The sequence below is a fragment of the Palaemon carinicauda genome, chromosome 18, assembly GCF_036898095.1.
Source record: "Palaemon carinicauda isolate YSFRI2023 chromosome 18, ASM3689809v2, whole genome shotgun sequence".
Lineage (NCBI taxonomy): Eukaryota > Metazoa > Arthropoda > Malacostraca > Decapoda > Palaemonidae > Palaemon > Palaemon carinicauda.
In genome coordinates this window covers 19,617,985-19,635,484 of record NC_090742.1, presented here as the reverse complement: position 1 = coordinate 19,635,484, position 17,500 = coordinate 19,617,985, and the positions used below count along the sequence as shown (strand labels likewise).

The 17,500-nt window shown below is 34.2% G+C and overlaps 2 protein-coding genes across 2 annotated transcripts in view; both read left to right on the top strand.

Annotated features, from left to right (window-relative positions):
- The window catches only part of LOC137657207 (pro-resilin-like), a 19,818-nt gene extending 15,922 nt beyond the window's left edge, over window positions 1-3,896 (top strand). Inside the window, exons 3-4 of the mRNA XM_068391551.1 lie at window positions 1,580-1,900; window positions 3,193-3,896. Of these exons, the coding sequence (XP_068247652.1) occupies window positions 1,580-1,900; window positions 3,193-3,465 (594 nt within the window). The 3' untranslated portion in view covers window positions 3,466-3,896. The remainder of the gene's footprint in view (window positions 1-1,579; window positions 1,901-3,192) is intronic.
- Window positions 3,897-12,688: 8,792 nt separating this feature from the next.
- On the top strand, window positions 12,689-16,029 carry LOC137657206 (putative uncharacterized protein DDB_G0271606). The gene is made up of 4 exons (XM_068391549.1): window positions 12,689-12,994; window positions 13,807-13,974; window positions 14,414-14,503; window positions 14,710-16,029. The coding sequence occupies exons 1-4, from the start codon at window positions 12,980-12,982 to the stop codon at window positions 16,027-16,029; spliced, it is 1,593 nt and encodes a 530-aa protein (XP_068247650.1). The 5' UTR covers window positions 12,689-12,979.
- Window positions 16,030-17,500: the final 1,471 nt, after the last annotated feature.

Here is a 17,500-nt window from a genome sequence, read left to right as displayed (position 1 = left end):
TCAAAAAAACCTTGAGTTGATTAAATTTCTTTCCTTGGCCTCTCTCCCTCCCTCTCTCTCTCTCTCTCTCTCTCTCTCTCTCTCTCTCTCTCTCTCTCTCTCTCTCTCTCTCTCTCTCTCTCTCTTTACAATAATTTCTGCGAAATATTTTGAATTATTTATTTTCTGTATTTTGCTGCATTCTATCATAAATGATTTACAATAAATCAATCAATGGATTATGAATAAATATGATGGAATAAATAAGACAAATAGAAATAACAAACTGCATATATAACATAGTACGCTCTCTCTCTCTCTCGCTCTCTCTCTCTCTCTCTCTCTCTCTCTCTCTCTCTCTCTCTCTCTCTCTCTCTCTTTATACCACTAATCAATCATCTATATTAAAATCTAGCCTAAATTTACACCATGAACTCTTGCTTATGTGTAAGCAGGATTTCCATCATGATGAATGACAATGACTATAAGGTCTCTTTTACAACAACAACAAAAACAATAATAAATGAAGTCGTTTCCAGTCAACTGAAGGGCAAAGGCCGGACACATTTCTTTATTCATGTCTGTGCTTTGACCAGCTTTCATCACCATGTTGGCCAGTGCGGATTGCTGACGGTGGGAGATCTTTGTCTGATCACTCACAGCAAACCAACCTAATATGGGTGTCCCTGACTAGTATAGCTTTGCTGATCATGGCAATACATAAACAGTTTAACCACGTTAGGGTATCACAACTCAGCTTCATACAAAGGGCCTTTATATGTCTCTCTGAGGTCAGGTCAGCCAGTAATATGAGGTCAGGTCACCCTGTAATTAATGCTTCGAATGTTTTACTTCCTCTACTACAACCAAAAACCACCAAACACATTATTATGTCTAAAGGGTATAATTATTTTTTTTCTTCAGAGGCGTTATAATTATCTGATCTCAATTTTGGTGTATCATTGTTACCCATAACATAAATCTTTAATTATTTGTGTGAGAATTTATGATCGACTGAGGCGATAAACATAGCTATGTTGCAATGTCTATAATCAAAATTTCAATCTAAGATTTTCTGTATAGAATTCTATCTATCTTTATAATTAACTTTCAATCTAAGATATTCTGAATAGAATTCTATCTTTATAATTACCCTTTAATCTAATATATTCTGAATAGAATTCCATCCTTATAATTAACCTTTAATCTAAGATATTCTGAATTGAATTCTATCTTAATAATCAACTTTCAATCTAAGATATTCTGAATATAATTCTATCTTTATAATTAACTTTCAATCTAAGATATTCTGAATAGAATTTTGTTTTTATAATCAACTTTCAATCTAAGATATTCTGAATAGAATTTTGTTTTTAAAATCAACTTTCAATCTAAAATATTCTGAATAGAATACCATCTCAAATTAATTCGGATGTAATCTGTTCGAATAATATATTTGTTATTCTGAATAAAATACCATCTCCAATTAATTACGATGCAATCTAATCAAATCATAAATCTATTTATAACTGTGAAAATTTTTTATAACGTCACATAAATAAAAGAACCAATCAAATGACAAATCTTCTCCATATTGCAGGTTTTGTTATTGAGCTTCGCATGCGCGTTGACCTCGGCCATGCCCCGGCCAGATCAGGGCAGCCAAGGTCATAAGAAAGCATCGGGCGGTTCGGCGGTTTCTGGCCACAACAAACAATCTCTCAACGCCAATAATTTCCATCACGCTTCCTCGGTGGGGGGTTTCCAGACGCCCTCCTCCGGCGGGTTCCATGGCGAGGGGACCCCAACATTCCCAGGGGGAGACGGAAAACGCCACTTCGGAGGGGGGATCCTCTACACCGGTCTTCCTTCCCCAGGTCAACACGTGGCGTCGCCTTCGACTTTTCACGGGACGCCGAATGTAAGTTGTGATTTTCTAAACTGTATACATTGACATAGGTCCAGAAAACTGTATACATTGACATAGGTCCAGAAAACTGTATACATTGACATAGGTTCAGAAAACTGTATACATTGACATAGGTTCAAAAAACTGTATACATTGACATAGGTCCAGAAAACTGTATACATTGACATAGGTTCAGAAAACTGTATACATTGACATAGGTCCAGAAAACTGTATACATTGACATAGGTGCAGAAAACTGTATACATTGACATAGGTCCAGAAAACTGTATACATTGGCATAGGTCCAGAAAACTGTATACATTGACATAGGTCCAGAAAACTGTATACATTGACATAGGTTCAGAAAACTGTATACATTGACATAGGTCCAGAAAACTGTATACATTGACATAGGCCCAGAAAACTGTATACATTGACATAGGTCCAGAAAACTGTATACATTGACATAGGTCCAGAAAACTGTATACATTGACATAGGTCCAGAAAACTGTATACATTGTCAAAGGTCAAGAAAACTGTATACATTGACATAGGTCCAGAAAACTGTATACATTGACATAGGTTCAGAAAACTGTATACATTGACACAGGTCCAGAAAACTGTATACATTGACATAGGTCCAGAAAACTGTATCCATTGACATAGGTTCAGAAAACTGTATACATTGACATAGGTCCAGAAAACTGTATGCAATGACGTAGGTCCAGAAAACTACAAATTGACATAGGTTTAGAAAACTGTATACATTGAAATAGGTCCAGAAAACTGTATATGTCGAAAAATGTGTAGAAAACTGTATACAGTCACATAGACCAAGAAAACTGTATACGTTGAAATAGGTCTACAACAGATGCGCACAGGCCTATCATACCATATATTTTTGATAGCTTAATCTAGATGATGCTAATTCTAACGTATACAGATATTTTAACGACGAAGCTGACATAGCAAAAAGTAATTCGAATTAAAAGGTATACGTTGACATAGGCCTAGAACAGTCGCATATAGAGCTAACTCATAATATATTTTGATAGGCTAGTCTAGATGATACTTATTCTTAAGTATACAGATATTTCAATGATGAAGTTAGCATTGCAATAAGTAATTCAACCTCTTGAAATAGATTACTAAAGGCAAATTTATCTCGCTGACATAATTTATTTACATTTCTTAAAAAGTAATTCAACCTCTCGAAATAGATTACTAAAGGCAAATTCATCTCGCTGTCACAATTTATTTAATTTTCAACCGATTTCGTCTTCCATTTATTTTCTGAACCAAAGGCTCACAACTTCGGCTACGAGGTGTCTGACTCCCTCCTGGGGAACAAACACGGGCACACGGGCTACTCCGACGGGGAGACAACCAAGGGCGAATACAGAGTGCTCTTACCCGACGGGCGAACCCAGGTCGTGACCTACTCGGCTGATCCCAAGAGCGGCTTCATGGCCCGCGTGACTTACGAGGGGGAAGCCAAGCCCTACTCTCCTCCTCAGAGGTCGCATCAGCATACTGAAAGTAATCAGTATCCTTCAGGATTGGCTTATTCTCAATGAGCAGTTATGTTGGTTTGTTATGCTCGTTTGATGTTGATAATGTTGGGGACATTTTAGAAAGGTGTGCAAAATATTAAACAATGATTTTTGAATGTTAAGATATTCAACAAACAAATTAGACCGTTTAAATTGTTAGGAAATTTTTGAGAGAAGGATGTGCAAAATATTAACAATGATTTGTGAATGTTAAAATATTCAACTAAAATATTAGAGAGTTTGAATGTTACGAAATTTGGGAAAGAATGCTTTGCATAATATCAACAATGATTTGTGAATGTTACGTAAAGAGCGTTTAAATGTTAGGAAATCTTAGAAAGAAAGATGTGCAAAATATTAACAATGATTTGTGAGTGTTGAGACATTCAACAAAAACGCTCTAACGAGCGTTTAAATATTTGGAAAATTTTAGAGAGAAAGATGTGCAAAATATTAACAATGATTTTTTAATGTTACGACATTCAAAAAAAAAAAAAATAAAATAAAAAAAAATAGTGTTTAAGATATTGTTAATGGAAAACTTATCAATGATAAGTCATTTAAATGTGGTCTGATATATCGTAAATTATTACTTGTAAATATCGAGAAATGTAACAGAAATAATAATTTGTTTAAGATTATTTGAATGAGTGATGTGTAAGCAGAAAGAAATTAATCAGAAAAAGTTAATTTTCCAAGAACTATGAATAGACGATTTTTAAATGCAAAAAATCCAAGAGAAAGGGTAAACAATTTAATACATTGAGAATGAATTGAAAAGTTCATAATTTAAACTCTTTTTAAAGAGGGGATTTATTCACAAATATCTGTCAAGGATAAAGAGATAAAAATACCTTTGATATATTTCGTTAAGGATTAAAAGTAAATAAGTCTATTTATTATTATTTGGATGATCCTTGAATGTAACCCAACTAAACAACAAAGTTGGGACAGATGAAGAGTGGGACAGAGGTAGATGGAGAACGCTGGCCAGAAACATCGACCCCACATAAAAGTGGGAAAAGAAGAAGAAGAACAACAACAACAACAAGAAGAAGTAGTAGAAGAAGAAGAAGATTCTTGAATAACGCCAAGCCAATGAAAATTTCCCGAAAGCTATTAATCCTCTTCGTTATTTACCAACGGTAACATGAGCCAAAAACGTTAGCTAAGCCACAATTATTACCCTTATTTTGCAACTATACAAAGACCAGTTTGTACTACAGTGTTTACGTTATATGATTTGTGTTGTGTTATTTGTTCAACCCGAGTTTGATTTGTATGATAACTGGAATTGAATAAAATATAGTAAATAAATTAGAAAAAAACAATGAAAGAACATTTGTATGATATGGTCTCTGTGAATCCTATTAGTGAATTGTGCATCTGGTAGTCGGTTGTCTGATGTGAATCGCAGCAAAGGATGGACAAAAAGGGGGAATGATGGTATATAACTTAAGTCTTTATTTTTAATGTGGAATTTTAAACAGTTTTATTGCAGACGTAATATATAATTTATGGATTTTAGATCGTAGTAAAATACTATCCTAAATGTATTTTAATAGGTCATTACTATTTAAGAACCTTCCAATGTAAATACATTCTTTATGTAACAGAATACCCATTGTTTTATGGAATAAAGGAATTTATTATTATTATTATTATTTATTACTATACAATATATATATATATATATATATATATATATATATATATATATATATATATATATATATATATATATATATATATGTATATACAAATGTATAAATATAAATATATATGTACATATATATACATACATATATATGTATAAATACATATGTATGTATATATGTATATATATATATATATATAATTTATCTATATATACATTTATATACATATATATATATATATATATATATATATATATATATATATATATATATATATATATATATATATATATAGCCAAGCCTTCTCCATCACGAGACTCAATACAACACAGTATTCTAAAAGTTTTATTCCAGCTGTTACCAAGTTGTGGAATGATCTTCCTAATCGGGTGGTTGAATCAATAGAACTTCAAAAGTTCAAAGTTGGAGCAAATGCTTTTTTGTTGACCAAGCGGACATGAGTCTTTTTATAGTTTATTTATGACATATTTGTTTTTGATGTTGTTTATAGTTTATATATGACATGTCTGTTTTGACGTTGTTACTTATTTTAGAATGATTTATTGTTAAATTGTTCTCTTCATTTATTTATTTCCTTATTTCCTTTCCTCACTGGGCTATTTTTCCCTGTTGGAGCCCCTGGGCTTGTAGCATCTTGCTTTTCCAACTAGGGTTGTGGCTTGGATAGTAATAATAATAATAATAATAATAATAATAATAATAATAATAATAATAATAATAATATATAATGTGTGTGTGAGGTCTAAACAGTCAATATCCCTCTGTACAAACTGATTTCCAGTTATGTTTCAGGATAAGACAAAAACTACGTTAACGATTTTCTTTTTAATATTTGTTATCGACACGTGTATTGAATATCGTTTTTCAAGTTCATTTTCGTCAGGACTACATTATTTGAAAGTTAAAATTACTCTTCAATGTAAAAACTATAGCGATGTTTAATACATTTTAGAAGAAAATATTCTTCATAATTTATTTCGGTTAAATACTTATAATCTAAATTTTTTAATATAATAGAGAGGAACAATAAAACTAATATTTGAAATTCTAAGCCTTTACAAAATTGCATGTCATTAGCTCATCTTGTGTACTCAGTATTAAACGAAACGAATAATAAAAGTGTTTTCGAGTTTAATATCCAGATAATAGCGTAATTATCAACACCAACACGAACATTGACGATAAAAACAATCCAATTTACTCACAATACATTATCATTGCGAGGAAATTCAGTTAAACTCTACAATAATAGAAGTGGATAGAAACACCCCGTGCAGATGTTTGTTCACTGTATCGGGGTCGAGCCAAAACGGCCAGAAAACACCCCATGCTTATGAGCTGCTGTTGGGAAATGTTCGATAACCGAGGTGTCTATCGCGGATCCGCGAAAAAGGAGTTAAGGAACGAGAGAGAGAGAGAGAGAGAGAGAGAGAGAGAGAGAGAGAGAGAGAGAGAGAGAGAGAGAGAGATTTATAAGGATTTTTGAGGGTCTCAAGAATCTTCAGTCCATTCGCGGAGACCCACTCCATTTGCTCTTGACTAGAGCGAATCAGTTTTAAATGTTTAGAGAGCTCTTTTGGACTTGTCTAACTTATTCTTGAGAGAGAGAGAGAGAGAGGAGAGAGAGAGAGAGAGAGAGAGAGAGAGAGAGAGAGAGAGAGAGAGAGAGAGAGTTATAAGGATTTTTGTCTCAAGAATCTTCAGTCCACCCGCGGAGACTCACTCCATTTGCTCTTGGATAGAGAGAATTAGTTTTAAAGTGAGGATTTTAAGGATTTAAAGATTTCATTAACTCTAGCAACCCCTCTCGGGGTATGAGCGTACATTACAAAATATACAAAATTACAATTTGACTTACAATAATAGTGCAAGATGGCAGTAAAATGAAGCAAAACTACTTCTGTTCACAGATTTATACATATCTATACAATACCGTATATAAGATCTTGTCTAACTTAGTCTTGAATTCGTTTACCGTGTTACTGTTCACTACATCCGCTGGAAGCCTGTTCCATGAGAAAGAGAGAGAGAGAGAGAGAGAGAGAGGAGAGAGAGAGAGAAAGAGAGAGAGAGAGAGAGAGAGAGAGAGAGAGAGAGAGAGAGAGAGAGATTTGTTTTTCTTATTTCTATATTATCGATTAAATAGCCACATTCTTAATATGGAATATGGAGCAATACATACCATTCTTTGTGAACTTTCTCTAGAAGTTGACAAAAACAAATGATTTACCTTATCTATATTTAGTAGACTTACAAAACATTTATAAAATATAAGGAAAGTAATAGATTTCTGACATTTTAGAGAGAGAGAGAGAGAGAAGCAGAGAGAGAGAGAGAGAGAGAGAGAGAGAGAGAGAGAGAGAGAGAGAGAAGTTGTTAAAGATATCACGTAAATATACCAAACGTTTTTATGAGATGGAGATATTTTAAGTATTGATAGGAATTGAAATAAAGAAACGAGTTTGAAAGGAAAAATGTTTCGCAGAATGAAAAATGAATGTGATGATCGCCGATAATATTGACAAATCTATTTTTTCAAAGGGATTATGAATGAAAAATATTTTCACGTCGATTATGATAACGTTTGTGAACTATATATAGATTTTATATCTAAGAACGACCACTATATTAGAAGACAACGCGTCTTCTAATATAGTGGTCGTTCTTAGATATAAAATCTATAATTTTCAATGAAATGGATTTTGGGAAAACCTGAAACATTCAGATCGATGAATATTGATATAAATGTGTAAAAATAATCTATGAAAACGGAAGAATAACTTTGGGTTAAAAACGTCATAATGTAACATAAACTAAAGTAAATATGAAAAATAATTGAAAACAACAAACGTCAACACTAGAAACATTAGTAAAGAAATGGAGAAAATTAACAGTGAAAAAAAACATTTAAAACATCATAACCTAAGTTGAGTGGACCTTGGAAACTCCCTTTCCAATCATTACTTTCATTGCCCCTCCACTTACCGTCGTTCATTACCAAGTGGCAGCTTAAGTATCAGTGCAAAGGTAACTTTGCAAATATATTCTTCTCCTTTTAAGCGTTTCTTTGTTAGAGCAAATTCCGGTATCCATTCCTGAATCTAGAAGGACACTCCACAATCAAACCATTGTTCTCTAGACTTGGGTAGTGCCATAGCCTCTGTGCCATGGTCTTCCAATGTCTTTGGGTTAGAGTTCTCTTGCTTGAGGGTACACTCGGGCACACTATTCTATCTAATTTCTCTTCTTTTGTTTTTTAAAGTTATTATAATTTATATATTAAATATTTCTTTTTATGTTGTTGCCGTTCTCAAAATATCTTATTTTTCTTTGTTTCCCTTCCTCACTGGGTTATTTTCCCTGTTGGAGCTCCTTGGTTTATAGCATCCTGCTTTTCCCACTAGCATTGTAGCTTACCAAGTAATAATAATAATAATAATAATAATAATAATAATAATAATAATTTTTTTTTTATCATAGCAAACTCCTGAATCTATATTTGCTTGTTTACATCGTCTGCTTTTGATGACCTCCCTTGAAAATATGAACATACATTAAAGATTATTTTTCAAATTATTTCATTGATTTTTAATAATGGCTAATGAGGCTCCAAAATTAATCAAAAGAACAATTTAGGAAATCCCTCATTAGTCTCATATTTATTGTATTTTGCCAACATGAGTTTTAGAATCTATACCTAAACATAATTATTGATACGTGCAAAGTTCAGCGAATAAATTGCCTTAGCCATTAAGGATTTGGTGACAAAGTTCTCCATTATACTCAAAATCAATATTTTTGTGGATTAGATACGATTTAATTAAAGCTGTTTCCATTTCTCTGTTTTTTACGCAATATATATATATATATATATATATATATTGTACACAATTCCACTCTCTTTGGTGCAGTGTTTGTTGGAGGGTACGATATACTGCTGTTGAGCTTTATTCAGGTGTATGAAGTGACTTATCTAGAAGTTTAGCTGCAGAGAGAGAGAGAGAGAGAGAGAGAGAGAGAGAGAGAGAGAGCTCATCCACGTTTCAGTAATTGAAAGATGAATGGGACAGTAACTGTTATGTCTTTTATGAAGCCACCTCCTGTCAGAGGAAACGGCTTATTTGTACAGTATTCCTACAAACACCCACCCATCCACACACACACACACACACATATATATATGTATATATATATATATATATATACATATATATATATATATATATATGTGTATGTATATATACACTATATATATATATATATATACATATATATTTGTATATATATATATATATATATGTGTGTGTGTGTGTGTGTGTTAGTGCGTTTGTGCGTATATGAGAATGACGTTGAGGGGCATACATTACATCGATTAAACAAATTAGATTTCTCTTCGATATTACCATCTTTTTAATCCATTAATTTGATATCAATAAATCTGTTAATGAAATCTTTTAACCATTTAACAGATATTAAGAAAGACAGAAAAAATTTATGCCCTTGAAGAAACAAATTCAGTAAGAATAAGAAGCCTCGGAAAAAAATGTATTTTAAGATAATTGACAGGTCTTAATTGTTCTACAATACATGTTCATAATAAAAAATGTTCGACATGATAATAAAAAGTCACCAACTTTAAAGGGTTTCGGGAGGAACAACATTCCATGCGAGCCTACGCTTCTTTATTTTTTTTTTTTTATTCTATTTCTTCAACCCTCCAGTAACTTTAGTCCATTTCTTTTAGCGATGCATATTTGCACCGACTCGCGGCGGTGCCCTTTTAGCTTGTCCAACCAATCAGCGATCCGGAAACTTTTCCGAACTAAAAGGGCACCGCTGCGAGTCTGTGCAAATCTGCATCGCTAAAAGAAATTGACTATAGGTATATTTCTATTAAAATATTTCCGTGGTATTGGTACTAGATGAAAAAAATATGAAAATATGAATTAAATTCTTAATAAAGTCACAATTAACATTGTATCCGCTAAAATCATTTTGATATGCTGACTAATTTCATCATTATTTGTCTCTTCTTTTGGGATGAATATTATTCCAATTTGGCTTTATGGAGTGACTATGATAGACTTATTTCTTAACAAGATCTCTAAGTTGCTTTCATGCTGACCTTTGGCATAGATAATTTATCAGTTATCTCGTCAAGCAGTAAAAAATAGTTTAAGCATTACTCATAAAAATGAAAAAGTGAAGATATTTGAGATTTTTTTTTTAAACGATTTTTTAATTAACTGAATAAAGAAGACAAAATTAAATCAGTTACGAGCAAAATTAAGTGCCCTTGTGCCATTTCTAATTTGGAAAAAATGGAGTGGTTATATTTTCCAAATGTGGCTCATGCAAATCACCTTCTAGATCTAGATATTGGCAGTGACCCTGGTTGAAATGGGTCTAGGGCCTCTAGGCTATACTTAACACAGCGAGAAATGGACGATAGGGAAGGGAATCTGCATTGAAACGGATTCCCCAGATATTGCCTTCTTTCTCAAACCCAGCTCCATCTCCTTACCCTCTGTCTCTTTCCTTCTTTCTTTCCTATACAAATTCTTATATTTCCGAAATTGTATCCAAAATGATTCTAACTTTTGTTCCACACCATGCATTAGGGTAAAATTCAAAGCGAGTTTTCTGTGAAAAGGTTTACCCCATCCTATACATAGTATATGAGTTGGGCCCTCCCACGCCCATATTATAGACACTGCCACTACACAGTCTGTAACACACCGTTCCCTAGCTTCAAGCTCCTCATGTGGCCACCTTCATAGCCAAGCTAGGGCAGTTATCTATAAAGAGAAAAGGTACTTCTAGGAAGAAGAAGAAGAGAGAGAGAGAGAGAGAGAGAGAGAGAGAGAGAGAGAGAGAGAGTATGGGGAGGGGTTGGAGACCAGATCGGTAATCCGTGATGTGTTACCAGTTGGGGAATCTGTTTAAACTAAGCGTCCTCCCCTATCATTCATTTCTCGCTGCTTTGTGTATAGCGATCTTTCCTCAATATAACGGTCATACCACAGAAGGAAATATTAAGGTGTATTTCCTAATAGGGGATAGTACTACTGAAAACCACCAAAGTAGTCTCTCCCATTCATCCTTTAACCGATGAATCATTGACGAATCTTCTGTGCAGTAAACACTTCGACAGCAACACAGCGGTGTGTCTAACTCTCTTAAACACTTTGTAGCATTCAAGGCTCTTTCTTTTTACTGCGTCTTTCAAAACATTAAGCATTTCTTTCCAAGACCAAAACTTCTTATAAATCCTAGATTTCTGAATTATATATGTTTCCCATTAATCTACTGCTACCTAGTCTTTCTATATGGACGAACCACTTACAAAACTCTGACTCAACTTTCACTTATAATATAACCGTCAACTTTTATCTATCTCTAAATTTCCGTCATTCAGTTCTTTTTCCATAAGTAACACTACCCAAGCACTTTCCTTCCCTTTCCTGACATATATATTCAACATCTATACATCACTTTCATATACATACATACGTACAGGGACTATACACAGGCATGAACATATATATATATATATATATATACTGTATACGTTTACATATACAGTACACACACACACACATATATATATATATATATATATAATATAAATATATAGATATACATGTGATGTTCGTGTCTGTGTATAGGCACTATTTATGTATACATACAATACACACACACACACACATATATATATATATATATATATACACATGTAAGGGAAATGGACATGGCCGGGCAGGACATATAATGTGAATGACAGACAATAGATGGACATTTAGAATAACGGAATGGGTCCCTAGAGATTACAAAAGAAGCAAGGGAAGGAAGAGAAGACGATGGATTGACGAACTAAGAAAATTGCAGGCGTGGAGTTGCACAAAATGACAATAAACAGACGCAAGTGGAAGGGCATATCTGAGCCCTTTGTTCTGCAGTGTACTAGTAACAGCTGATGATATATATATATATATATATATATATTTATATATATATATATATATATATAGATTTATATATATATATATATATGCGTGTGTGTGTGCGTGTGTGTGTGTGCGAGCGTATGATATCATCATCATCACCATCAGTCGTTACTAATCCACTGCAGATCAAAGGCCTCAGACATGTCCTTCCACTCCAATCTGAACTTATGGTCTTTTTGTGCCATCAACCCATCGTCTTCTCTTCCTTGCCCTGCTTTTACAATCTATAGGGACCCATTCTGTTATTCTTAATGTCCATCTATTGTCTGTCATTCTCTTTATGTCATGCTCATGTCCATTTATTTTTCTTGCATGTTGAAATATAATATATTTTAGTTTGTTCTCGTATCCATGTTGCTCTTGTTCTGTCTCTTAGCGTTGTTTCCATCATTATTCTTTCCATAGTTCTTTCCATATATATATATATATATATATATAGAGAGAGAGAGAGAGAGAGAGAGAGAGAGAGAGAATTTTATTCCAACAGTATCACGCTAACTCGCATATCACAAAAAAAAGTCAGTCCTCACTTCACTTGCACAAGATTAGGAAGCTCACGCGCCTAGTCCTACAGACTATCATTATCATTTCATTGTTGGAGTCTAAGAACGTTATACATTTTCTCATTTTAAGATTACCAGGCCCTTTCAGATAGAAAGGTAGTTCGAGACGCAAGAATGAAAAGGTTCTGAAAAAAAGGAAGGAAAGAAGAAAGGTATGTGAGAATGGAAAGAGAAACAGCACACGATGTGGAAAGTGCGGTGTTGTCAAAAAGCCACGATTCAGAAAGCATATTGAATATAAAACCATTGGGCTTCGGGATCGTCCTTAGTCTCATTCTTCTTCTTCAAGATGATCTACGACCAGGTGAGCTTCATTATTTATTATGGTTTTGTTTGAATCAGCTGAGCAAATTCTGATTTATAGGCCTAATTAGGTTATGTTGTTTGAAATTATTATATTTATTTATTTTTATTTCATCTTGTTTTGTTTTTAGTGTACATCTGTTTCACTATTTTCATTGTTAGTTTGGTTACTTGTTCTAAGGACAAAATGTAATTTTTACAACCAGAATTTGTACATTAAGTTTCGTTTACTTCTTTAACGAAAGTAATCTCCAATAAATACAAGATCAAAACAATCTCATTATGTAGACCTTGGGGATAAAAGGCTTGATAGTTAAATTTTGACAATATAAAATGACTAATCATAGTCAAAGCATATACAAATACTTAAAGCAGTTTTAAGGGATTTCAATTTGGTATATGAGAGTAACTATAATTTAGACAGATAGGTTATATAACTTTAACGAATATTCTTTAATCACATTCAGCCTTGTATAAGTATCATAATCTAGAATCTCGTCAATGCTATGTAAATCTTGATCAAAATTTTGTTCTGGGGATCCTATTGGTTTATCTACTGAGTCATCAGCAGCCATTGCCTGGCCCTCTTTGGTCCTAGCTTGGGTGAAGAGGGGGCATGGACACTAATCATATGTATATATGGTCAGTCTCAAGGGCATTGTCCTGCTTGATAGGGCAATGTCACTGTCCCTTGCTTCTGCCATTCATGAGTGGCCTTTAAACCTTAGACCTTAAAAGACTACTTACATCTGCGATTTAGGATTTCTTTCTTTAATAATAAGTTTTATCTGATGTTTAATTCTTTTTCCAAAGGTAACCTACGCATGGTGCTTACTGGCAATAGTGAGTTTTAGCCTTCTGAAACAAGCGCAAAGTGCTGATATTCCCAATTCCTCTTATGATCTACCAAAATCAACCCTTGTGGCCCCATCACAATCTTATGGTTTTCCACAAGATTCTCTTGAGGATGACGATAGTGCGGTAAGGAAGATAGTATTTTATATTCCTTTTTTTTTTTTTTTTTTGTCATATTTAAATAATTATGAACCATAATAAGAGTCTCTAGCCTTGGGTAGTCCCATAGCCTCTGTACCATGGTCTTCCACTGTCTTGGGTTAGAGTTCTCTTGCTTGAGGATACACTCGGGCACACTATTCTATCTTATTTCTCTTTTTCTTGTTTTGTTAAAGTTTTTATAGTTTATACAGGAGATATTCATTTCAATATTAAAATATTTTATTTTTCCTTGTTTCCTTTCCTCACTAGGTTATTTTCCCTGTTGGAGCCCCTGGGATTATAGCATCCTGCTTTTCCAACTAGGGATGTAGCTTAGAAATTAATAATAATAATAATAATAATAATAATAATAATTATAATAATAATAATGAGTATAGAATACTCATTCTGATTTATACCTCAGACTTCCTATGGTCAAAGTGGACCATCACCAACACAACCAGGGCAATCTTATGGTCTTCCACAAAATTCTTTTGGAATTGGTGACAATGAGGTAAGCTCATCGTTTATTTTTGTTTTTATTTTCATGAAGTGGGTGTCTCATGGAATTATCTTTATCCCAAAGTTACAAAAATATAATAAAAATGCAAGAGAAATGAAGATATTTCAACGGTTTAGATTCCATAAACAAGTGCTTTGCCACATTTTACTGGAGACCAAAGCATATTTTGTAATGAAATTTTTACCTTACTTCCTCAGGCCGGGATGCCCTTCAATTTTGCATATAACGTAGAAGACCAGTTCCAGAGTCTGGATTTCGGTCATCGTGCTGAATCTGATGGGAGCCTTGTAAAAGGAGAGTATTTTGTGCTGTTACCAGATGGGCGAACACAGACTGTATCATATACTGCTGATAACTTTAAAGGGTTTGAGGCTCAAGTCACTTATGAAGGAGAGGCTGTATTTCCAGTTTCAAATAATCAACAATATCAACAACAGTTTGGACAATTCAATCAACAACTTTCACTTTCAAATCAGCCTAATCAGTTGTATCAGTCCCCTCAAAAATCAATCTTACAATCCACCCAACAATTTCAGCAATCACAGCAGTCGATACCTAGTCAATTGTATCAGTCACCACAAGGGTCATTTCAGCAGTCTTCACAGCAGAGTCAGCAATTCCTACAAGGTATACAACAATCTCAGCAGCCTAGTCAGTTACATCAAGCAAACCAAGAATCTAGTCAGTTATTCTCAACACAACAACAAGTACAGCAACTTCAGATACCTAGCCAGCAAAATCAGCAGTTTCAACAGCTCTCAACACAGTTCCAACAATCCCAAAGACCAAGAACTTCAGTTCAACAACAATCCCAACAATTTCAAGGGCCTAGCCGGCAATATCAAGAGCCTCAGCAACTGTCGTCACAGTTCCAACAGTCTACAAGGTCCAGTTCTTCTGTTCGACAACAAAACCAACTTGAGAGACCTAGTCAACAGTACCAACAACCACAGCAGTCATCATCGGGATTCAAACAGTCTCAAAGCTCAAGTTCTTCAATTCAGCGCGCACAGCTAAGCCAACTATCCCAGAATTCTAAGCAGCAAGACTCCCAATATCAGCAGTCTAAACTATCTAACCAACAAAGTCTACAGCCTCAGTTATTTAACATCCAATTTTCTAGGTCACAGCAGCCCATCTCTCAAATTCAGGAATCTCAACAATCTGTCTTCCAGCAACAGCAAACTACATCTAATAGTCAACAGACACAACAATCTGTATTACAGTTACAGCCTTTGCAGATTAGTCAGCAGCAGCAACTGGCTAAACCCCCAGGACAAATACCACAGCAGCCTATTCAACTGTACCAACAGCCCCAACAGTCTAATTCTCAAGTTCAACAGCGCCAGCAATCAAATGTTCAGATTCAGTCGGCACAGCTACTTGATTCTCAGGCTCAACAGACTGGTCTTTCTAAAGACCAAATACAGAGACTTCAGATTCTACTTGAAAATTCAGGTATTCCAGGTATAATTGGGCAGACCTATGGGACACCTGCTCAAGTTATTCGACTTTAAACTGTTTGCCATTTTATACAAATGTTTTGTATTTTTCTAAATAAATTGTTGTTTTGTTAACGACGCAGGCGTTTAAGTTGTACCAAATTCTGAAAGGAAAACTATGGTTATTAGACCCTAACAAACTATAATCTAAATACTGGTTAAATTTCTCTTGTTTCTCAAGATCAAAAATAGAAACTCATCCATACATCCATAAATATTTGACAGTGAAATCATACATAAGAATATTATAACTATGTTACTTCTTTAACTTACATTACCTTATAGGTAACAGATCTAGAAGTGCAATGTAGTTATAACAGATTTATTTCACGTTAGGGTACTTTTGGTTGCATTCGTCCCCATATTATATTTAAAAATCAATAAAACCAATAATCAAAGAATCAAAGACAAACACTTTTTTTTTTTTTTTTTTTAAGCAAGAGTCCAAAGGTCTAGACCAGGCATTTATTTCCTTTCACAACTCACCAAAATTACAGTCTGCCTTTAGGCAAGGGTCCGTGCCAGCATTTAGGCCAACTTAATCTAAACCAATCATCAGAAATTCCAGGTCGGAAAAGCCATCATCATCATCAAAATGATCTTTAATGATCATTTCAAATCGTTTGTTATATTTTCATGATTTCGTTCCCTATCCCTACATCTTGAATATCATTTTCCCCTACCTTCTGGCAGCCCCTCCACCATTTACTCTATTATCATTATCATTATTACTTGCTAAGCTACAACCCTAGTTGGAAAAGCAGAATGCTACAAGCCCAGGGGCCCCAACAGGGAAAATAGCCGAGTGAGGAAAGGAAACCAGGACCAATAACATTTTAAGAGTAACATTAAAATAAATATTTCCAATATAAACAATAGAAACTTTAACAAAACAAGAAGAAGAGAAAATAGATAGAATAGCGTGCCTGAGTGCACCCCCAAGCAAGAGAACTCTAACCCAAGACAGTGGAAGGCCATGGTACAGAGGCTAAGGCACTACCCAGGACTAGAGATCAATGGTTTGATTGGCTGACATAACGAGGATTGAATCATAATTCAGATAAGTAGAAGAGTGAAACATAAGATAAGTTATTGAAAGAAGTATTAAAGGCAAGACAATGTACTAACCGTTCGTGACTCAAACCCAAAAACCGTTGAACTGATCTGTCAGGTATTGGTAGTCAGACGACAGTTTGTAAAAGTATGCTGTGTGAAGAGGAGAGAGAGAGAGGGGGGGGGGGGGCTCAGAACGACTGAAGCTTTCAAATGTTATATTTGAAATAAATTAGATGCACATACAGAGAGAGAGAGAGAGAGAGAGAGAGAGAGAGAGAGAGAGGCTGGCTCAGAACGACTGAAGCTTTCAAATGTTATATTTGAAATAAATTAGATGCACATACAGAGAGAGAGAGAGAGAGAGAGAGAGAGAGAGAGAATTATTAATAGCGCCCACAATTCTTGATATTCAGGTCATATAGTTTGATCA

Bases quoted from the DNA above. Each gene is read 5' to 3' on its own strand.
- LOC137657206 (XM_068391549.1), top strand. The intron at 13,975-14,413 runs GTAAGGAAGATA...TTTATACCTCAG, and splicing joins TTGAGGATGACGATAGTGCG to ACTTCCTATGGTCAAAGTGG. The intron at 14,504-14,709 runs GTAAGCTCATCG...TTACTTCCTCAG, and splicing joins TTGGAATTGGTGACAATGAG to GCCGGGATGCCCTTCAATTT.